This window comes from Pleurodeles waltl, chromosome 2_2, assembly GCF_031143425.1.
Source record: "Pleurodeles waltl isolate 20211129_DDA chromosome 2_2, aPleWal1.hap1.20221129, whole genome shotgun sequence".
In the NCBI taxonomy this organism is placed as follows: Eukaryota; Metazoa; Chordata; class Amphibia; order Caudata; family Salamandridae; genus Pleurodeles; species Pleurodeles waltl.
In genome coordinates this window covers 349,528,092-349,552,271 of record NC_090439.1, presented here as the reverse complement: position 1 = coordinate 349,552,271, position 24,180 = coordinate 349,528,092, and the positions used below count along the sequence as shown (strand labels likewise).

General features: G+C 44.7%; 1 protein-coding gene across 1 annotated transcript in view; it reads left to right on the top strand.

Moving 5' to 3' along the window:
- Nucleotides 1-4,682: 4,682 nt before the first annotated feature.
- The window catches only part of LAMA1 (laminin subunit alpha 1), a 979,910-nt gene continuing 960,412 nt past the window's right edge, over nt 4,683-24,180 (top strand). The window contains exon 1 of the mRNA XM_069219856.1: nt 4,683-4,899. Within this exon, the coding sequence (XP_069075957.1) occupies nt 4,830-4,899 (70 nt within the window). The 5' untranslated portion in view covers nt 4,683-4,829. The remainder of the gene's footprint in view (nt 4,900-24,180) is intronic.

The window sequence follows — 24,180 nt, the reverse complement described above, 5'->3', positions numbered from 1 at the left end:
GTGGTAAAGTGCACAGAGTCCCAAGGCCAATAAGAATACAGCAAAATGAGAGAGGACAAGGCAAATGTTTGGGGGAGGACCAACCTAAGGATGACAGGTCTAATGGTCTACATGTGGAAAATGATGATTGTAGTACCTGGGAATCACAATCAAAGACGCACTCCAATCAAGGTGCATCAAACTTGTAGCTGTGTTTAAGTATGAGATATCACAGATAACTGTGAGTACAGAAACAGTCAGATATGCAAGTACCTACTCTTTTGTGTAGCAATGGTGCAGAAGTGGTTTGTCCCACTGAACTGACTACACATTCCTGGACAATTATTAATTAGACTGATTTATTTAGAGATACAATTGTATCTCTAAACAGATCGATGTATTTAAGTCTGGGCTGTCTGTCCCAGGCAGCATGCCCCACCTCGCTCCTAAACAATAGACAGAAGTCAACCAGTAAATCAACTTTCCACAATGTGATGCACGACACGAGGCTTAGCATTCTAAAGCCCTTCATTGCCATTGTAGTCTATGGTGGTAACCGCTATAGGCCAGTGATGCTTTTGGAAACATGCTTTCGGGTGCCTGAGTCTACGTCCCTGCGTGAGGACAGCTTTCTGCCATTCATAGGCTTAGATCCCACCCTTTCCCATTTGTCATACGTAGCAGTGGATGGAAGCATGTGTAACTTGGTGCCTTGTCCTCAGTAATGGTAAGGGTTACAGTGCTAATCTTGTGTATATTGTGCTGAGACCCCAGATCACGCTCACCTCCCCCACTGTGACACCCCAGACCCTGGCTGCACATTGCTGGCTCTTTTAGAAGTAGAACTGTTGCATTTGTTCCCCATGAAATTGATCCAAAAAAGCAGCAGTGTTTTGTTCTCTTGCAAAGTTGATCCAATATCCCAGTCAAGTGCAAAGGAAGAAATATGTGCTCATAGTAAAGACATTTATCTGCTGTATTGTGATAAAACTGGTCTTTTATCTTCATGTCCTTAACATTAATGCCAAAAACGTGGATTACTTTACAAACAATGAATGTTAAAAACATTAAGGCAGTGTATCTCAGCGACTAAGGGCCAGATGTAGGTAGGTATCAGATTGCGAGTTGCAATTTGCGAGTCATAGCGACTCGCAAATTGCAACTCGCAATCCGAGATGCAGAAAGGTGTCTAGGCACTCACGGGATGGTGGCCTGCTGGAGACAGCAGACCACCATGTCCATGACTGCTTTTTTAATAAAGCAGTATTTTTTTTCTCTTTGCAGCCTGTTTTCCTTAAAGGAAAACGAGCTGCAAAAAGAAAAAATTCCGAAACCATTTGGTTTCGGTTTTTTCAGAGTGGGCAGTGGTCCATAGGAAAAAATATTTTTGTGGGCATTCACAAAGGGGAAGGGGTCCCATGGGGACCCCTTCCCTTTTGCGAATGAGTTACCATCCACTTCAAGTGGATGGTAACTGCGAGTTGATTTGCGACCGCTTTCGCGGTCACAAATCAACTCTACATCGCGATGCGGTCGCAAATAGGAAGGGAACACCCCTTCCTATTTGTGAGTCTGAATCACATTTTGCGAGTCGGTACCGACTCGCAAAATGTGACTCTGCATCGCGGAAAGCCTTTTGCGCCTCGCAAACTACGTTTTCCGCCGTTTGCGAGGCGCAAAAGGCTACCTACATCTGGCCCTTAGTTCCTCTTATTTCACGTTTTACTTAATCTGGCACTCCCCAGAAGTGTAAGCTTAGTGTTTTTGTATTTTCTTCAGTGCATCTTATTACTCTTGCATAGTGCATACGTTGAGCCTTGCCTGGTTTTCATCAGGGACTTTCATCAAGAGTTCTGACACTGATGCTGAAGTCAAACCAATGTGCCTGTCAGTGGGCTGGCCTCTCTGAAGAGCACACAGAACTATCACCATGTATTCCAGTTGCAATTTAGCACACAGGACTATTGGTATGTATTCCAGTTGGAATTGAAAGTCAGTGGAAATGTGGGTGAAGGGGGTACACAGATGTCAAAATATTTACAAAGCAAAAGGAAATACATTGCTTAAATGTGAGTGAGTGGAGTGTGTTTGGAAGAAAAGAAGTGAGGGGATGCATGGAAGTGCATTCGAGGGAGAGTGAAAAGAGGGTGCTGAGGAGGAAAAAGAGGCAGTTGAAAATGTGCAGTTGGACAAGATAAGCAGTTTAATTAAGGCATACATTTCTAACATAAAGCACACATGGCTGAAGGTCAAAACACATTCCACAGGTGTCAATACTATTTAATTCACAGACTAACAATTTCAGAATTTAAACATTTCTAGTGGTAATTATTCATAACAAATCATTGTTGTTACTCATTTATCTTAAGCAACTAACAACCATTGACAAAGCCAATCATACTGGCAGGTTCTAGGTGTATATCAGTTGTTATGTTATATATCTGAATGTAATTACATCTCAGAGAAACCAAAATACTGGTTGGGTGGGACACAATGAAAATCAGAAAAATGTATTTCACATGTTCCCTTTTCGAAAACCCCCACTTTGTTCTTCCAACTTAAAAAACGCTCTGCAAACACTTCCATAAGACTGATTGTAGTTAGCAGCTGTAGGTGCTACTCGAAGCCTGATTAGAGCATTTTCTTCCAAAGTTGATGCTGCATGCAGTGCAAGACACTGGGCAAGCGAGCAGTTTAATTTAAAGGGCTGAAGTTGTTGCGCAGTACGCTTTGCATATTACAGTAACTGTTGCACATATTAATGCAATAGGATATGTGGCAGTTTCCAATGTGTTTAATATTTCAAGACTATGGGCCTGATTACAATTTAGGAGGAGGTGTTAATCCGTCCCAAAAGTGACGATAAAGTGACGGATATACCACCAGCTGTATTACGAGTCCATTATATCCTATGGAACTCGTAATACGGCTGGTGGTATATCCGTCACATTTGGGACGGATTAACACTTCCTCCAAAGTTGTAATCAGGCCCTATATATCCACACTGCTTTATAAGCCGTGCTTTATCGATATATTATTTTGCTATAAGATGCACCATTTGCCAAACTTTTTTCAATTATTTCTGTGGAGGAGGACCAGCCCTGGACCCCAAGTTTGTCCAATAAGCTTGCTTGCGTCACTCACTACATAAAATTTATACCCATTTTTTTATGCCCATTGCTTCCAAATGTCACCAGCGGCTAAGCCATAGTATTAAGTGACTAGAAACAGACAGACCCGAATGGCTCTCTGAAAATTGAGATGGTTGAAAATGTTTCCTAATTCTTCCACAATACAAGTTTTTGTTGTGCCTTGCTGTGTTCATTTCATCTCCTTTGTCTCCATTTGAAACCTTAAATGCATTTTCCAAGTATGTCTTTGTGTAGTAGGGAATTCTGGGTGGATATGACGTGCATGGGTGAGGGGGTGTCATCAGCACCCCACACACGCACTTAAGGAGCTTGAGCATGGATAGATGCCACTGGGCAGTAGGTCTAACTCAGTGCTTTAAATTGGCAAGTACTGTCATGTACTGAGTACCTGCACTGTTTAATATGAAAGGGAGGGTGACTCCTTTGAAGGGGAAACTACTCCTGTTTCGTGGCACTGGAGCGCTGCTTTTAATAATACAGCACCGGCACTCTTCGACAACAGCTACCCTACATTATTAAATAACTGCACTTTTGTATTTCCATTCCAAAAACTGTTCCAAAAGAAAACCTTCTTTGACTTGTATCAAAGACATTGGTTTCCAAAATGTGATTCCTAAGGACCATTCCAAGGGATTTTTTATGAACATGCAGTGGGCTGAGGGATAAATTAAACAATAAAACATGAAAGAATGCTTGGAGAGAGGTACGGTACCAGCGATGGAATGAAGGATGAGAGAGAAGGATGATGGATGAAGAAAGGGGTGTTTGGATGACGGATGGATGGATGGATAGATCGGTGAGTGGGTAAGCCCATGCCAGACGGCTGGCTGGATGGTGAGAGTGATGAATAGGTGGAGGTATGCCTCTAGGGAAAGATGATGGATGCCCGCATGAAGGATGGGTGAATAGCTGGAGAGAGTGCTTGAGTGATGAATTGGTGGGAGGATGAGTGGATGAATGGATGGACAGTCGAGCGGATGGTCAAAATCGTTGAGATTTAACCCGTGAAAGGCACCATTTGGATACACTGTTGTCAGAATTTCCAGAGGGAAGCAAACGCACAAGTGCCTGACGCTCCATTCGAGATATAGTTCAAAGAGAGGGGTAATTTATTTTTTCCTGTCACTCCTTTGTGCTTGAGTCTGCAGCGGTTACCACTCCCGTTGTGCGTGTCTTCGTGTGGCAAGAGAGCCCTGTGTATTCAAAGTTTGGACTTCCCTGTCCCCTAACTCACGTGCAGCCGGTGTCCTGTCGGCGTCTTTCGCTGCCACAGCTACTGGACCCTTGCACTCACGGGAGAGGAGTCGTAATTCATGGCAGACTAGCGCATCCAAACACACGAAAAATGGATTCTTGCAGATGAGCCAACTGAACGACAGTATCCCTCTTTGCCGCACCTATTCAGAACACAAATGCCCCCAAAGCACGTAACAAAGCCTGCGTGTTCTCGGCTACGTGAGTTTCAGCACCCTCCACCCCCCCCCCCCCCTCCCCAGACAAATGGATGCTTCCGTCCCTCCCCTTTGTAGGACTTTTCGGCTGCTGGGGTTTAGTTCTTAGAAAGGCTGAGGCAAGGGCAGGGGTGGCGGAGAAGCGGAAGAGTTGTGAACCCCGAGGGTGGCCAAGCGCTCTGGGACAGGCGGGCTGTTCATTCATCCATTGCCTGCCGCAGGGCCGGACCCTGCCTGCCTGTGAGAGATGGCCCTCCAAAGGACGGTCCTCCTGCTGCTGCTCTGGGCAGGGGTGCTGCGGGGCCAGCAGCAAAGAGGTAAGACAGTGGATAGGAACAGATGAGCTGGGTGCCTGCCAGCCCATTCTATCTTTTGAGGAATAACGTAGCTTTTATGATTTTGCTTACCATGGTTTGTTCGTATGTTGCTGCTTGATGAGACGAAAATCATTTGACCGGGGTGTGCGGTCCAGGTATTGCTCACTCACCATCTGTATGACCTGGCCCTGCCACAAGTCTTCACATCAATTTAATTTGAAGTTGTTATTTTGAAGATGTCGTAGACTTGTACGAGCCGCGTTATTAAGCCATCTTTTCTGTGTAATTAGAGGATTCGTGCAGTGTTTTTAGCTGCTGCCCTTTCGCAAACCGGGACTGTAAATGCACTGGGTGTAGGTGTCCAAAGTGCAGCAGGTACAGTGGCACCGGTACCCAGCAGTGTGAAGGCCCCCTCTACCGCACTTAAAGTCGCGCTTTCCTAGCATGTCAGAAGGTGGGGGCACTCCCTTGCTTGCATTAATACACAGGACACCCTTGCTGTTCCACTGCAAATTCACATAGGCTGACTTGATATAGCGCATAATATTGTAGATCCATAAGTGGTACAGCTATTTTAGGCATTTAGATCTTTTCAAGGGTATTGGTAATGGGACTATACGGAAATCTGCCTAGGGTCACACCGTGTGTTCTAGTAAGGGAGTCGTGATTGAAAGTCGTGTCCATTAATTCTATAGTCAAAGCCCTGTAAGGGCTCTCCTGACCTTTCATACCAAGGACAAAAATTAAGCCTTATTGCAGTTAATGGGAAATAGAAGACGGTCGCGCATTTCGTTCCATCATAACCGCCTATATGCCCCCATTTGAGATAGAACGCGATTTAGCCATTTGCTCAGGTTCACACGTGTAGTAAAGCGAGTAAATTGGGACTGCATTCCAGGCCGCCTGGCTCCACAGCCTGGACTTAGCCCCTGAATTCCTTCTGCCTCCCGGTGACCTTTGTGCTGCTGGGTGACTCTCGGGGACAAGGGTCCGCTTTGTTAAACGTGTTTCAGATGTTTCTGTACTGAACAGGGACCTCTGCTGCTGGTACATTGTGGTGCAGATGCGCCCCTTCCAACTTCCCCAGCCCCCCCTTGTAGTTTCCTTCGAGTGCGGGGGACCCAGCTGGTCGACCTAGGAATGAGATGTGTTCACAGGAATCCGGCATAACTCCACAGGGTGCACGCAGTCCTGCATAATGCGTCTCTTGTACTGTCTTTTTCTAACCCGTATGTGACCGTGCAAAATTTAGCAATTTTCACAGATGTTGAGTGGAAGTTTCGCAGAAAGAATTGAATTATTCCGAATTACTGCAAATTTTCAATTTCAAAACATATATCTGAAGATAATTTAAAAAACAAAAGAAAATAATTCCGAATTGTGTTCGATCGATTACCGTAGTGTCCCAAAAAGTGGAAACGGGGAGGTTTGTGTTGGAGTTTTAGTAAGGTGAGTGAGTGGAGGCTTTTATTTAGCACAATTTATGAGCTGCCTCGAGGCGCAGTTCGCTGCTTGAATAAGCCCTATTTTTTTAGGCTTTTATCCGAGCAGCGCGTCCCGGTAAGGGCCTATACAGATAGCCGTGGAGGCATTTCCTGAGAGATGGGGAATAGCTGCCAATCTGAAATGAGGCGGGAAAGGATTTCACGCTGTGGAGCGTAGCAGGACATGCGTTTATCTCTCCCAGTAGACGTGCTCTGCTGAGAAAGCCACCAGGAGGGGCGGATTATGCTGCCCTCCACACATGGTTATCAAAGTGGAATTTCTGGAATTCTCCAGCCCTGCGTGCAGGATCCTATGTGCTTTGGAAGATAAAAGAAGCGTGTGGGTTGATTTTGGATGCTCTGAGCCCCGACACACTTGGACAAAAATACGAAATATAAAAATAAAAACCTTAGATCACTAAATAAACTTTTTTTTCTAAGAAAAGTTAGACAAGATACGTTAGAGGGGCCATCTGATGAATGATGTCACGGCAGATCATAACCCTCCCGCAGACCTCATCAAACAAATTAACATTCTGGGATGCTTATTAATGGTGAATGTTATTGATGCTGGATTGGGTAAAGTTGAACTGTGTTTGTTATGCCATTGGATGCCCCTTTAAAGAAATCCGTTGAGTCGGAAAGAAAGAGCAGACTGGCTAGTTAAGTGATGTAGGAAGCTTGTGGCGCATGCCGGGATGTTAGGCACATAAAATGCAGAGCAGGACTTCGGAATCAGGGACATGAGCCCTCTCAGCAGGCTATGCCTTAACTCTTTGCTCATCCTCACTAACATAAGCGTCGGTTCAGCATGATACTAGGGCCGCAGAAATTATGAGGCAACGGAGGACCAAATTATGCAGCAGTGTTGAATACATTTTGTGTAAGAAGCAGCAAATGATGTGGAATTAAGTTGCTCAGTCTTTGGCAGGGATCTCTTGCCAGGAATCCCATAGATATGGACAAGCCAAGGTTTTATAAGATAAAAATGTATGCACGTTGACTTAATCCTATTGAAGAGTGTATTAACAAACACATCCTGATTTAGTCTTAATGGAAGCCCTAGTCACCATTTTATAAGCACTCCTAGAGTGAAGTAGTTTGTGTTAACCATGCAGTGTTGCACTCAGCAGAAAGCAAATGTTACGCCTGCAAACTAATTGTGACAAAGGGTGCATTTCTTCAGTTCTGCACAACCCATTTGCAATTCGCTATTATGAAATGCCTGGCAGAACAATAGTTTATATTTCATATTTTAATGTAGTTGTCTCATGGTAGGCACTGTAATCTTCAGAATATCACATTTTAGGATGAGAAACAAAATGTTCAGGATTTTCTGTACTCTTTGTGGCCTTTTTAAAATAACTGTTGCTTTGAAAACTGTGTATGTGGGATAACATACATTTACACAGATAATGAAGCAAAACATTTTCACAGCAGATATGGAATCATTATTTCCACCATGTCTGAATAATGCTTTTATAGATCAGGATGTATTTTTTTATGCTGTAGTCAAAAGCTATCCCTAAAACCATCAAGTGGGGACCTAACACCTACAGTACAGTACTAACATATGTGAACGCCATACAAAGGTGTAAGATTTGTGTAGTATCTATCATTGCGCTGCATAATGTGCAATGCCTTTTTAGTAACGTTTGAACTGTTTCAGATAAAAAGAAATTGTGGTCGTTGAAATCTGCCAATTTATACAGCCATCAAGGTATGCAGCCGAGGGTGAAATACATGTCAAATTCAACATATTTGTTTAATGACAATGCCGCACGAACACATTTTAACAGTGGGCTTTATAATACCATACTCAGCGTCACTGGAATTATTAAATTGTGTGACAGCGTTAACTACATTATGCAGTAGAAAACAACAAATTATGTGATGTAATGCAAGACATTTTGTGGGAGAATTACTTCACTATTTTGACATTTTCTATAGTTTTAAAACTGTTTTGGTAGAGGTCATACCACATTGGATCATCTTAATACCTAAATGCAGCTATCAGCAAAAGAAACGTGACCTGTCACTTTGTGGTAAACAGCCTGCCCCTGTATGGCAACAGGTGTGGCAGTACTTTCAGTAACTTTTGATCTGTTTGAGCTAGAAACACATTTGTTTTGTTAAAATCTGTAAATGAAGCAGAAGATGATGGATTGTATGGCAAATCCATAATTATGTGCAAAATGCGGTGGCTGCAGAGCTGCCAGTTAATTCCAGCGGACAGTAAACATCATTATACCAGTCTGCAATACATTGATAGTCTCACCAAAGCACCGGTAGATTGCAGTCCAAAGTCACAGAAGGATATCCATGAGAATGAAGGCCTACCCATTGTTTGTGATGCTTGCTGTTTGCACAGTGTTTACTCCGGCGCATCCACACCCCTTCCACAAACTGGCAGTATTTCCTATCTAGTGCGGGTAGTCCTAAAATGAGTACGTCGTTTTCTCAAGTTAAATTTAAAGTCATTTTCCTTACCACTATGAAACTTCAAAGATGCCACATGTTTTATTATCTTGAGGCAAACAAGGGGTAAAAAATTATTGGTTTTAGCATGAAAATCCGCAGGCAAGTTATTACAACCTACATTTATCAATCAAAGTATATATACAAAAATGTTAAAGTTTTCAGTATGAAAACTACCTACTTCACACACCCAAGCACCAACTTCTTTCGTAAGTTATGGTGACAAACTAAAAAGGGATACTTATAACTGCGTTTGTGTTTGTCCACCATGAAACGCTTAGAAAAGATCATGCTTTTGTTGGAAGGAAAAAAACTTCTCTTATTTTGAGGTGCATTCTCAGACAAAGATTATGCTTATTCAGGAATGGAAATAATTCAGGCCTATGTGGCAACAACATACCTTAGGCTGCTAAGAACTTGATTGACAGATATTGTGTTCAGTTCAGAACTTGTGGTAGGAGCGGGTGCCACCTAAGGTAATCATCTTGTACCATTTATGATCTATCTATCACGAACCAGTCACATCACAAAGGTCAGATCTGCTGTGTTCTATAATCCTACTTAGGTAAACAAGTATGTTTTTTAGGTATTTCATTGCTGCTTAAGCGTTACCCTTTGTGGGAGACAGCACATTCTTGTTGGCTAAAGCAGGGCCCAGCCAGGCAGAACTAATCACTCCCATCAAGGGGGGTGATTCCACACTCTGTATAACCTGTGCTTACCCCTAAGTGGCTTGGCACAGAGCAGGCTTATCACACAGGAAATGTGTAAAGCAAAGAAACAGCACTTTCATGCGACCACGCTGTGCGGCACAAATGAGACTTTACACACAATTTATATATAAAAAGATTGTATTCAACACACACATAGCCCACACAGCACGATTAGAATGTAAGTCTAGGCCCAATTAGTATAAGAAGTCACAATCTGGAGCCCAACTGTATTAAACACTATTTACTGTATGTACACATGAGGAAAACAGTACATTCTCTCCCGCACCCACATAAGGTGCCAAAAATCGTCTGCATGAGACCCACCCTAGAATTCCCCACAATCAGTGTAACACATAAATTTAGGGTGAACCCCAGTTCCCAACGTTAGCAGGAAACTGTACATAGAAGGTTGACAACACTTTTATGTAGCATTGCAAGTGAGGCCGCATTAGAAAGATGTAACTCCAACTGTAAGAACTCCTGAAAGAATAAACGTGACCAGCAGCACCATGGTACTGCTGTCACATTCAACGCACATGCTCTCTGCACCGCCGTGCGGTGCTATGGTTATCAATTGGTGTGTGCACACACTCACTCACACACACTAACTCCCGGCACCCTAATGTGGTGCCCTAATATCTGGATAGTGGATGCCACTGTGTTTGCAAGCACCTGGGTTCCCAAAACGCCCTTCACCCTCCAACCAGCCTTGGCTATCACGTCCCTTCATGCATCAAAGATTGCATTAGATTGAATACTAGGCCACTCATGGCTAACTCACACTTCTCAGGGCTTCAGGGTCAAAATCGGGTAAAGGTAAGACAACAGACGGTAAACAATAAATAAGGAGATGTTTGGGCTCCCCATAGGAGGTTCACTCAGAGGTCTGCAAAACACAGGGGGAGGGTCACTGGGGCTGCCGTTAAACACCATGGCATCCAACACAGCCAGGCAGTTCAATGTTACCAAATAATCACCAAATTCAGCACCTCCAGAACGGAGAGGTGCCACTGGGGCTTGTTGACTTGGGTCACCCTCAACACTTCCAGTTGCACATGACAAGCTACTTCGTCCGCACCCCCTGTACCAGGTGAAACCTGAGCCTGGGGCATGAAGACTCAAGTGATCTCACGTGATAAGTGCTTAGTGCTGTACACCCACAAAAAGGAGGCACAGTGTCAGGGGTCCGATGATCTGAGTCGTCCTGACCGAACTTTCATTCACAAGCCAATTTCCAATGTACCATCACTTTGTAACGAGGCACTAGTCTGGTGCGTGATGACTTGAACCGCACCAGACAATCCTGGACTCTCCAGCGAAGGATGTAAATCCTGTACCCCTCTGGAAGGCACAAGGTCTAGTACGCAATGAATTGAGTCGCACTAATCCACCTGGTCACACAATGAACTTGGTTTCCGTACCTATCTGGAATGAGGCATATTGGCCAGCGCTCAATGACTTTAGTTGCACCAGACTCCACGGTCACACAGTTCGATTCAAGTTCAGCCGTGCCATGCGAGGCCAAGTACAGCACAACTCAGGTTGCACCCCCACTTCCGAGGGTCGCAACAAACGAAAAGGGTGCTGCACACAATGAGCATGCAGCCGAGGCCCACATGAGACAAATGCAACACACTCGACAATAGCGGGCCCTGCGGGTTCTTCCACAGAGTGATCCTGTTCACACCAACAAGACATTTCAGCGTGCAGTGGTCCCCACGATGAAGGGACCCTCACCTGAGGTGCAGGCAGTCCATGGCAAGCTCCACACCAGGCAATTCTGGTCTCCAGGCACAATATACTAAACAGCATGAGGCTGCCCCCCTGTTATCCACTGTTGCAGCCAGACTTAACAAGACTCATTCTCCCATGTTACCTTATGGTTTGAGCAGCTCTCATAGGTAGGGCAAACACAGATGGGTATTCGGCACTCCCTGGGGCACGATGCCCTGGTGTACACCCTTGCCTGCTGGGGCATGTGGGGCATTTTAGTTAAAGACACAACAAAGGGGCAAGTGCACCAATACTGGCATGCTCTAACAGGCTTAGTTCCTACATTAAAATATCCTCATGTAAATGTGCATACCCTGGTAAGTGATTCCAGCTCTAGTTCCTATATAGGAAAACCACTTGGGTGCATGTATGCACACACAGGCGAGTGTTGCCAGTCTCCACTTTCATCTGGCAACACCCGTGTGCAAATAGGCACACTCTGGCAAGTTTTGCCAGTCTCATTTAAGAGGAAGACTCCTGGGTGCAAATTGGCTCCTAAAGGCCAGCTATGCCAAGCTTCCCATATATATAAACTCCCACATGCACATGTGCATGGAGAGGCCCTCTGGGCCTGGCTCACTATATGGTCAGGCACCACTCTACAAGGGTGCACCTTTTGGCAAGCTGTGCCAGGCACATATACATGAAATCCCCCATTGTGTAAGGGTGCAGCCCTTGGCCCTGTATGTATCTCTGAAGGCCTCATGGCCTTTGTGCACACCTTGGGCCCTGCCATGGTGGGGACCTCCACATGTTGCTCAGCGCCACCTCCCCTCCAGGGGAGGACCTTCGAACACACTTCCACCCTGCTCATCCAGGGGAACAGTGCCCATAGCCCACGGCCAGTAGTAGAGGACCACTCCACCCTTATTGATGCGGCCGACCCCCGCTTTAGGTAGTGGACACCAACAGAAGGGTGCTTCCCTGCACAGATTTTTGTATACCTGTCCTGCCCTCTGTTTATCACCAGCCCCGCCATCGGGGCCCTCTGGGGAAGGTGTAAGGCAGCTCATGGTAGGCCCACACATAGGGACTGCCACTCTGAGGGAAGGCACACTAGCAGCCCTGCAGATCTGTTCCCTAGGCCTAGGACATGGTTAACAAGGGTGTCTAAGGGTAGGCACACCCAGTGCAGTCCCCATAGCAGCCAGGGTCGTACCCAACCCAGGTATGTGGTATACCTGTTTCACAGGGCCCTCCTGGATACAGCACCTCAAACATGTCCCTGCACGCCCTTCCTATTATAGATAGGATGGCATGCCCACTTTCCCACTGCCAGACAGGGGGGAAGTTCCCAGAGTTCTAAGGTCATGCACAAAGAGTCAGCAAAGACTGGGAGAAAAAAAAAAAAAGTTTCAGGAAAATTCCTTCAGCAGAGCCATGTCCAACACCCTTCCCTTACATGCCACTGCACTCAAACATTGTTTCCTTGATGCCTGTTTGGTCAACTGAATGATAATTACTAGGGTTGTACAAGATGTGTGTAATTTGCTTCTGCATACTAGCATGAAATTCTGCAAAAATATGTGAAATGCAAAATTGCCATTTAGCCTCATATTTCATCATCAAATGTATGAGGATACATGTTAAATAGTGCAGAAACACAAATGATTTAAAAAGCAGCCAGTCACAGTCTTATCATTTGCAGTATTGCCATACTTCGGCATTAAGAGTTTGCCAAATAAAATAGTAGTGAACATTTTGTGTAACAAGCGTAGCACAACATTTGTGTAATTCTTTGAGTTTACTTCAGCGTAATGGAAATTTCACCGAGCCTTATATTCACTGGTTCTTGTATTCATTTTCAAACTTGATTCATTTCAGAAGTAACATCTTTAACAGTAAAGGTGTACCAAATGGCTAACAATTGATGTACAAGCAATCAGTTAATTTCGGGTATAAGCTCCATGGTTACTAATTGTGTTGCTTTAATGCCCACAAAATCTCTTAGTCACCAAAGCCACTGCAGGTAGTAATAATCATTATCCCAGGCGCAGTTGTGTAACGCAAAATGATGGAGTCCATATGCAGAATTTGTTGAGTGGCCGCTGAGTCGCTCATATCTCACAAATATTCATTGACCTTGTACTGAACGGACACTCCATGAATAAGTGGGAGGTTACCTGCCCCATATGGGCTTCAGGGCCCTGAGTTAAGCCCCTGCCTTGATACTTATGATAATTTTCATCATATTTGTTAATGAACCCTTGAGACAACCGTCACTGTTGCAGTTGGACTGGTTGAGTGGAAGGAGGTGGGTATGTTTATGGCCATCTTAATAGTTCTGAGGTGCTACATTTGCAGAAATCACAAGGCTAAGGCATATGCACAGGTTATGTTTGTCACACTTATTTTCCACTGAAAGTGTCATACCCCCACTCTCGATGGCTGAAGAAACACAGCTGGCACCCATGTGGCCTGGTACGGTTCTGGCCTTTTTCACATTGTTAATCATCAACTGTGTAAAGGCTTTTCCCTGTGGCACTGCCAGGCAGCTGGCAGAACGAAATGGCATATCAGTGCCAACTAGATGTCTGTCATCACTTCACTCACAATAACTCACCCTCAGAGTACATCTGTCTGTCCTTTGCTTTGACTGACCTTTACTTGGGCCTGTGTAAATCACCAGTATAAGTACAGGGCCCGCCACTGATGCACGTTCAATTGGAGGTCGAGGTTAATTGGGCAGCGTAATGGGAGTGCACGCTTGAAGCAACACCTGCAAGCTTGTGCTTAGCTAGAAACAGAGGCAGAATTATTGTTCTGGCTGCCAGCTAACACCGCAGGGTCAACGGGACACCATCAAGGCAGCGGCCTGCCATTGAATAACCTAAGCTACTATTCTGCTGGTCAGCACAGCCCAGCCTCAATGTGGTCCCCACCACAGGCCACTATTAAATAGGAACTCCTGTAGCTAAAACAAGCATTGACAAAATCAGTAGGTTTGATATTTGTATGTCATCTTACATACTTCAAAACCCGTGTGTACTAAGTTGCAGATAAAAGCATCAGAAACGTTGATGTTACAGAAAAAAACGGCTGCTGTAGTTTTGGAACGTCACCTTTTAAAAAATATATTTTTGTTAGCACTTAATCCCAAGTGCTGCCATGGTGCTCGCGGACTCAGTTAAGATGTAAAATAATGCCCCATACATTCCAATTGAAGTGTAAAGACACACCCAAACAACCAATGGAAAAACGGCGAGGCTGAAATGGTGATGCAAGTTGACATTGACAGTGTCTCAGACCAGTGACAGAGGTTCTGGAGCAAAAGAAGAAAAGAGGCCGATCCAACCCCTAAAGTAGTTTAAGGGTATACAGCCTTGTAAAAGCACATATTACTCATTGAGGGGAGCTATGACACTGTTTTTACATCTTAATATAATTATTATTCTTGACCAGCAGAGAACATCCTTTTTCCTTATGTTAGGCTTAAATTTTTATTTAGGAGGTTGTCAATGTTTCTCACGATGGCCACCAGGACCACCCTATACCCACACCTTCTGGCCTGAATTAAGAACAGAAGTTCTTGTTTTTAGTGAATGTGCCAGCGTTTACACAAACGTGCCCAGAACGTTTTTCCATTGAACATTAATATAAACTGTATTACTTGCCAAAGCAGGAATTGCTCGACATTCCTTCAGTGTTCTGCCCATCTCTGTAAATTTGTTTTCCTGGTTCCTCAGCGGGGGTAGTTGAACCATACATGAAATCACAGGCACAGGGGGTGTTCACAACATGCGGCGTGCAGTTATGTCAGATGTTTTTGCGGGCTCCAGGTCGGCTCCATTAGGGTCTGGGAGGGGGGGTGTCTCAGTTTCTAAGTTTAAAATGCCAGACATGAAAGGCGCAAACGACACAGATACAGCGTAGTTGTAGTTAGATACAGGTTACTACCCCTACCGAGGCGTCAAAATGGTGGTATTTGACGTGTTTTTTCCTTGTTATTAATACACGGAGAAATCTTTCTCTAAAATCTTTCAATTACTATGGTTGCATGAGAGCGGTCCTGGGAAATAATGCCCCTCTGCACACCTTTGTGTCGGTCCTGGCTCCCGGGGCTTGAGGGATAGAGTGTCCGTTTATGTTCTGCCACTGCCCCCTCAGAAATCTGCAGATGTTTGCCACACTCTAAAGTGTTTTGATTGTGAGAATTGATTCAACCACCTTACCCAGCAGTGATGCTTATTATTGTCAAGTCTATGAGATGCCATTGTGTTTATCACACTGGTTAAGAGTGCTTTCCTTTCACCGAACCAGTGAGTGCTTGGTTGGTCCGGGACAGTGAAAATGTTGAAACACCACTGGGCATATGGGTTTTTCATGTTATGTTGTCATTAGGGCTTCCGTTTTTATAGTTTTTTTTTTTTTTTTCCATTTCCACCTGTATTTTTTATGTTTATTTTTTTCTCCTTCTGTTAGTATTTCCTCATATTATGTCCATAATGCTGGCCGGTGAAAAATGAAGTTGCAACAAGTATATTTGCAAGTTTACTTCATTAACAAATGCATATTCATACTTCAATTGTTGGGTTATAGAGTACAAAGTTGTAATAACTTTGGGGCTGTCGATATTTCTGCAGTTTTGTCCCTCCTTTACACACTTTCACATATAATCAAGCCTCATCCTTTTACTATAAACTCCCAGTTAACACTTCTTCTAGATTCTTCCCTCCTCTATCCCTCCATTACTCTAGCCAATCTAACTAACAAACTCACATAACCTCTGCTCAAATAAACTCATACTAATACCGTACTCATATTTCCCTATACTAATCAGCCACTAATCCCTCTAGGGTTCCGGAGTAGAGTGCTACTCGCCGAAAAGCACTTTGACGCCTCGTCAGGGGTAGTAAGCGCAATGTAAATACAATTACAATAATTACAATATACTGTCACCTGACAACATTAGCTTTGAATTATTATGATATGCCTATACTTCATTAGTACATTTTACTTCACTATTTTTTGTTCTTGTTTCTTTATTAGCTTTCATGTCATGATAAAATAGAACAAGCATTTACAATGCATCGGGTCTCGCGTTTGCTCATGTTAGAGCTGATCGCGTTGTAAACTCCTAACCCGACTTTTCACCTATCGGGCAAAAGTGCATTTATGTACATAACCCGAAAAAGTGAAATCAAGTATGTAAAGCGCTCGACTTCTGCCAAGCGAGATCGCGCTCGTAAATTAGAGAAAAAAAAGTCCACGAGCCCGATGGAAAACAGCGAGCCTCGCATGTTTTCTGTACTTGGTCACTGCGCTGGAGGAGGGCTAGCCACCGGAAAAGGCATGACATATGCAAGCTTTCGACTAATGAAAGCAAGCAGATGTTATTAGGGAAGCCCACCAACCAATAAAAAACACTGACGTGAAGTTAACAGGGCTCCGAGCCCTTTTCTAAATACAAAAGAGTCTTGCTGCGAAACGCATGCGTGAGCGCATGCAACTCAGGCTCGACCCTAAAAAAGAAACAACCTTACAAATTCAATCACTGATCCACCTGCCATTTCAAGGAGCCATGTCTTACGTTGATCCCCTTGTGTTGGATGTATAGAGAATGCTGTGTTTGAAGGAGGTTTTTCATTAGAGAATAGTAGGGTGAATTGTTTAGATCAGTGTTGCATCTTGTCTTCGGTATATTGTAGGCCATTTCCTTTGATGCTCATATGTGTGATGGCAGGCAGTTTGAAGAGTGAGTTGGGTTTTAACATGGGGCAAGTATAGATGTTTTGATTAATATGGATGTACATCTAATTTGGGTTGGTAATTGGCTATTCGGATTTTAGGTGTGGCTCTGTGGTGCAGATGTCTGCTGACCTATTGTTACCAATGCTTTGAAATATACATATAAAGGACGTTTGCTCCCCTCACAGCAGTTTGACTTGTTGTAGGAAAGTACCATCTTGCCTGGCATGTTACCCCCATTTTTCACTGTATATATGTTGTTTTAGTTGTATGTGTCACTGGGACCCTGTTCACCAGGGCCCAGTGCCCATAAGTGTGCCTGAATGTGTTACCTGTGTAGTGACTAACTGTCTCACTGAGGCTCTGCTAATCAGAACCTCAGTGGTTATGCTCTCTCATTTCTTTCAAATTGTCACAAACAGGCTATTGACCAATTTTACCAATTTACATTGGCTTACTGGAACACCCTTATAATTCCCTAGTATATGGTACTGAGGTACCCAGGGTATTGGGGTTCCAGGAGATCCCTATGGGCTGCAGCATTTCTTTTGCCACCCATAGGGAGCTCTGACAATTCTTACACAGGCCTGCCACTGCAGCCTGAGTGAAATAACGTCCACGTTATTTCACAGCCATTTTACACTGCACTTAAGTAACTTATAAGTCACCTATATGTCTAACTTTTACCTGGTAAAGGTTGGGTGCTAAGTTACTTAGTGTGAGGGCACCCTGGCACTAGCCAAGGTGCCCCCACATTGTTCAGGGCCAATTCCCCGGACTTTGTGAGTGCGGGGACACCATTACACGCGTGCACTACATATAGGTCACTACCTATATGTAGCTTCACAATGGTAACTCCGAATATGGCCATGTAATATGTCTATGATCATGGAATTGCCCCCTCTATACCATCCTGGCATAGTTGGCACAATCCCATGATCCCAGTGGTCTGTAGCACAGACCCTGGTACTGCCAAACTGCTTTTCCCGGGGTTTCACTGCAGCTGCTGCTGCTGCCAACCCCTCAGACAGGCATCTGCCCTCCTGGGGTCCAGCCAGGCCTGGCCCAGGATGGCAGAACAAAGGACTTCCTCTGAGAGAGGGTGTGACACCCTCTCCCTTTGGAAAATGGTGTGAAGGCAGGGGAGGAGTAGCCTCCCCCAGCCTCTGGAAATGCTTTCATGGGCACTTTTGGTGCCCATTTCTGCATAAGCCAGTCTACACCGGTTCACGGACCCCTTAGCCCTGCTCTGGCGCGAAACTGGACAAAGGAAAGGGGAGTGACCACTCCCCTGACCTGTACCTCCCCTGGGAGGTGCCCAGAGCTCCTCCAGTGTGCTCCAGACCTCTGCCATCTTGGAAACAGAGGTGCTGCTGGCACACTGGACTGCTCTGAGTGGCCAGTGCCACCAGGTGACGTCAGAGACTCCTTGTGATAGGCTCCTTCAGGTGTTGCTAGCCTATCCTCTCTCCTAGGTAGCCAAACCCTCTTTTCTGGCTATTTAGGGTCTCTGTCTCTTGGGATTCCTTAGATAATGAATGCAAGAGCTCATCCGAGTTCCTCTGCATCTCTCTCTTCACCTTCTGCCAAGGAATCGACTGCTGACCGCGCTGGAAGCCTGCAAAACTGCAACATAGTAGCAAAGACGACTACTGCAACTCTGTAACGCTGATCCTGCCGCCTTCTCGACTGTTTTCCTGGTGGTGCATGCTGTGGGGGTAGTCTGCCTCCTCTCTGCACTAGAAGCTCCGAAGAAATCTCCCGTGGGTCGACGGAATCGTCCCCCTGCAACCGCAGGCACCAAAAAGCTGCATTACCGGTCCCTTGGGTCTCCTCTCAGCACGACGAGCGAGGTCCCTCGAATCCAGCAACTCTGTCCAAGTGACTCCCACAGTCCAGTGACTCTTCAGTCCAAGTTTAGTGGAGGTAAGTCCTTGCCTCACCTCGCTAGACTGCATTGCTGGGAACCGCGACTTTTGCAGCTACTCCGGCCCCTGTGCACTTCCGGCGGAAATCCTTTGTGCACAGCCAAGCCTGGGTCCACAGCACTCTAACCTGCATTGCACGCCTTTCTAAGTTGGTCTCCGGCGATGTGGGACTCCTTTGTGTAACTTCGGGTGAGCACCGTTTCACGCATCCTCGTAGTGCCTGTTTCTGGCACTTCTCCGGGTGCTACCTGCTGCTAAGAGGGCTCTTTGTCTTGCTCGACGTCCCCTCTACCTCCTGGTCCAATTTGCGACCTCCTGGTCCCTCCTGGTCCCTCCTGGGCCACAGCAGCATCCAAAAACACTTACTGCACGATTTGCAGCTAGCAAGGCTTGTTGGCGTTCTTTTGGCGGGAAAACACTTCTGCACGACTCTACAAGGCGAGAGGGATCCGTCCTCCAAAAGGGAAGTCTCTAGCCCTTTGCGTTCCTGCAGAAACCGCAGCTTCTTCTGTCCATTAGAAGCTTCTTTGCACCCGCAGCTGGCATTTCCTGGGCATCTGCCCATCTCCGACTTGCTTGTGACTTTTGGACTTGGTCCCCTTGTTCCACAGGTACCCCAGATTGGACATCCAGCGTTGTTGCATTGTTGGTTTGTGTCTTTCCTGCCTTATTCCCCTATCACGACTTCTTTGTCCTTTGGGGAACTTTAGTTCACTTTGCACTCACTTTTCAGGGTCTTGGGGTGGGCTATTTTTCTAACCCTCACTATTTTCTAATAGTCCCAGCGACCCTCTACAAGGTCACATAGGTTTGGGGTCCATTCGTGGTTCGCATTCCACTTTTGGAGTATATGGTTTGTGTTGCCCCTATCCCTATGTGTCCCCATTGCATCCTATTGTAACTATACATTGTTTGCACTGTTTTCTAAGACTATACTGCATATTTCTGGTATTGTGTATATATATCTTGTGTATATTTCCTATCCTCTCACTTAGGGTACACTCTGAGATACTTTGGCATATTGTCATAAAAATAAAGTACCTTTATTTTTAGTATAACTGTGTATTGTGTTTTCTTATGATATTGTGCATATGACACTAAGTGGTACTGTAGTAGCTTCACACGTCTCCTAGTTCAGCCTAAGCTGCTCTGCTAAACTACCATTATCTATCAGCCTAAGCTGCTAGACACCCTATACACTAATAAGGGATAACTGGGCCTGGTGCAAGGTGCAAGTACCCCTTGGTACTCACTACAAGCCAGTCCAGCCTCCTACACTTGTTCACCTCGTGCTTTTGCCTGTTTGGTGGATCATTTTGACTTTTGTGGAGAGCATGCATTGCAATGCGTGAAAGACTATTTTGCGCCTCAAAATTACTGTGAATCTATTGATAAATTATTTTTCTCACATATTCATTTTGTATAAAAAACAGCTGCTGTCTGGTTTGTTTTTCACTGCAGCAGGAGTTTTAATGCTTTAGTTAGTAATTAAATGCAAGCCAGACCTGTTGGCTTTGCCAGCGCTTGTTAAGGTTAAATTCAAATTTTATATTTCAGAGAAGGGACCTTTTTGCACTGCTAGTGGGAAACTACTGCATTAATATTAGCATGAGCTGCTGGACAGGAAGTCACAGAAAGTTTCATGTACCCTTGTTTGATAAAGAATGCTTTCCTTGGTTTACTCATTGGTGTTTGCGAGATCTAGTAATAAATGAATTGGGTGAGAGAATGAGAACTGGAGCAGTTTTCTCAGTTAGTCCTTTTTCTATGTGATGGAGTTTCATGGTTGTTGTCAGCTCGCTTATGTAGGAGGGCAGGCGCTAAACACAGAAAGACTTCCACCTGGCAGTAGTACCATGGACCCAAGTAGAAAGTCTATTTGAGTGGCTGCAAAACGAGCTCAAGCAACAGGGTCCTTTGGTGCACCACAGGATCGTGCCATTTGCACTAATTTTTCAATGTGGATAAAGCCCTAAAAAATCAGCGTCGACAGTGCAACGTGCCAGTTTCCACCCACTCGCTGAACTCTACAGAGCCTTGCAGAGTTCTCATGTAATTCTGTGGAAAGTTCTGCCCACCCCTAGTCACAACACGGGGCAGAAGTGAAACTTGTTCCTTAAGTGCAGCATGGAGTACTGTATGAAAACAAAGTTACTACCTTGAATGTTACAAACGTATCACAGAAGGTGGTCATCCATTTTTCTTGTAACCCCCAGCCTTCTTTTTTACAGAGATCTCAGTGCTGAGCCGTGGGACACCCTGGTCTGAGACTTAACCTCTGCATGGGACTCAGAATTGAACATTAATACAGTGTGTGTTATGGCAGTTGTGCTCATTGTAGTAGAAACTGAAGCCCACATGCATCACTAAGCAACTTTTTTTTCTAATCTCCCCCTCAGTGGTGTAATGCAAAATGTTGGGAACCACTTCAGGATATGATGAAAGCCCCTTGACTGTCCCAAATCTCATGGGTATCTCACAGCCTAGTCTGCATTGTTGCAGCAGCTGTAGCTGTTCATTGGGTAGTTCCTAAATTATTTTGCAGAAGATAATGTTGCAAAAGGTGGTGGGAAGATTCTTGCAATAAGGTTAACCACTGGCAATTGCTCAGGGTAGCATTAGAGCTCATCGTGAGTTTGCTGACTATGCCACCTCTGATTAGACCCAGCTATATGAAAGTCAGTCTTGACTCTGCTCCAATAGGAACAGCACAGCCTGAACTGTCAAACTCAGGTACTCTCAAAACCGAAACACAAGCAACCTAAGACCTGTTTCACCCTAAATGGGGCTGGCCCATTTTAGTATAGCTTTGCTCTAGTGGAACAGTGAGCAACGGACCCACGTCTGGGCTTACTCTTGGCCATTAATGGCATTCCATCAATCAAACATACAAAAGGCAAAGGGAGGATGCTTGCAATAATTCTAACCATTGACATTCACTCTGGGTAGCATTCCACCCATCGTTCATTTAGACACCATGCCACCTGTGAACCAGAACACAAGCAACTCAAGAGCAGTTTCACTCCGATTAAAGCACTTCACTCAGGTGGACCTTGGTGTTAGTGGCACAGTGAGCAAAGGACCCATGTCTGGGCATTCCATTGGCTAGTTTGGGCTTTACATCAAACATACAAAAGATGATGAGAGGATGCTTGCAATAATTCTAACCACTGGCAAACGCTCGGGGTAGCCGTCCAAACCATTGTTCTTTTGCCCAAAATAACACCACAGATTAGACCTAGCTATGTATGTGTCAGCCAAGACCCTGCTTTAATAGGAGCAGCCCAGCCTGAACAGCTAAGCCAGGTAATCTCTAAACCGGAACACAGACAATGCAGGATCAGTTTTGCCCTGATTAGGGCTCTTCAATCAGGTGTAACTTGGTTCCAGTGGTACAACGAGCAAGGAACCCACATCTGGGCACACCCTTGGCCACTTAGGGTGTTACATCAATCACATTGGACTTTGGAGTTACACCCAAGTGAATGTCCCTAATTGGGACAAAGCCAGTTTTGAGTTGCTTGTGTTCTGGTTCAGACTGGACCCTGCTTGGCAGTCGGGCTGGACTTTTCCTTTTGGAGCAGGGTCAAGACTGATTTGCATATAGCTGGGTCTAATCTGATGTGGTATGATGGGCAAAAAAACGATCTGTTAGAAAGCTACACTGATTGATTGCCAGCGGTTAGACTTATTGCAAGCCTTCTCACATCAACTTTTGTGTGTTTGATTTTTAGATCTGAGATGAGAGTCACATCGCAGCCTATCTAGTCCTCCTTCAGTGTGTCCTACTGAAGTGAAAACATTTTCACTATGAAACAAATACTAACAAAGCATATGGATCTAGCCTTGGCAGGTGTGCCATTGTTTTTAAGTAATTTATTTTTGCTAACAAATGCACTGGAAACTAAAATTTTAAGACATAGCAAAAACACAACATATTAAAACAACATGAAAGTAACCAATGGGAAAATAAAACCCTAGCACTTTGATACACTTTTTTTCTGGCAAAAAGGCTATTATGCACATTGTGTTAGAGCTAATGGGGGGAGTGTGCTGATCCGTTGCTCAATGAAGTTGTGGGTGAAAGCAAAACGTGAATGATGCTTGAACAGACTAATGAATGAAGGGGGCTGACCCAAAGCCCTTCATTGCGTGTCTGTGTATGTATTTTTGTTATGATTTTCTGTTTTGTTAGATTAGGCTGGCGAGAAATATAAAGCTGTCTCTAAGCCAGACCATATCATATTTTCCTCTGTGCATAACTTGTGTAGCGGGTAGAGAGCTACATGTCGATTCAAGTGAGTGCAAATTTGAGAATAAATAACACGAATAGGTCTGTTTTTCATTTCTGTAATTATATGCCGATGGATGCAATTCAAAGAGGCTATTACTTTCAAAGGGCAATGTTGGTTTCTACATTTTACCCTGTTTTAACAGTGAGTGCGTTTCCTGTTTGCGTATCACGGGAGGCCGTCGGACAATGGAGCCTCAGAAGTTAGCCTGAATTAGGGGGGATCAGAAGTGCCATTCTTTCTGCTCTGCGGGGGTTGGTGGGGGATACACATTCCTTCACATTCCTGGCCTCCCCTCTAGTTTAATTACTGCTGCTGTCAAAGTTCACGTCCTGCCTGACGTAATTTCTACATTTCCATAACTACTGGCACATTCGAGATTCATGTTGTTAAATATTAGACGGTCCGGGATACATTCCTGTCAGCGTCGCACAGGGGATAGATAGTTAATTCAAGAAAAGCACGGAACTGCTCTTTTACAAGACCTCTATCTTGGGGAATAACGTAGCCCGACACTGTGATTTACGTTTCCCTTTTAATTCTCGGAACACCCTGCGTACAGTCATGGAATGCATGATTTAAGACTGAAAAACCAATAAGCTAAGGGATGAGAGGTGAGCAGTTAACTGGCGAGAGAGAGGTTATGCTCTTGGAATAAGGGGAATTAAGAATAAGAGTAGATCATGGACGAGAAAATGGCTAAGGACAGTGGAGTTATAGAAAATATCCAGAGGTGGTTTCTCATTTGTTGCAGGAATGTAGGACTGTAGTGTGTGTGGGGGTGGGGGCTTGTCAAGATTGCTTGGGGTATCATGCACAGATAACAGCTTAGTCCTCTTTGTTGTCCTCTTCAGGTGTCTGCAGATAAATGTCACATTGCACAAAGGTATGATTGGGAGTATTGTACCAAGTTTATTACCCCAAC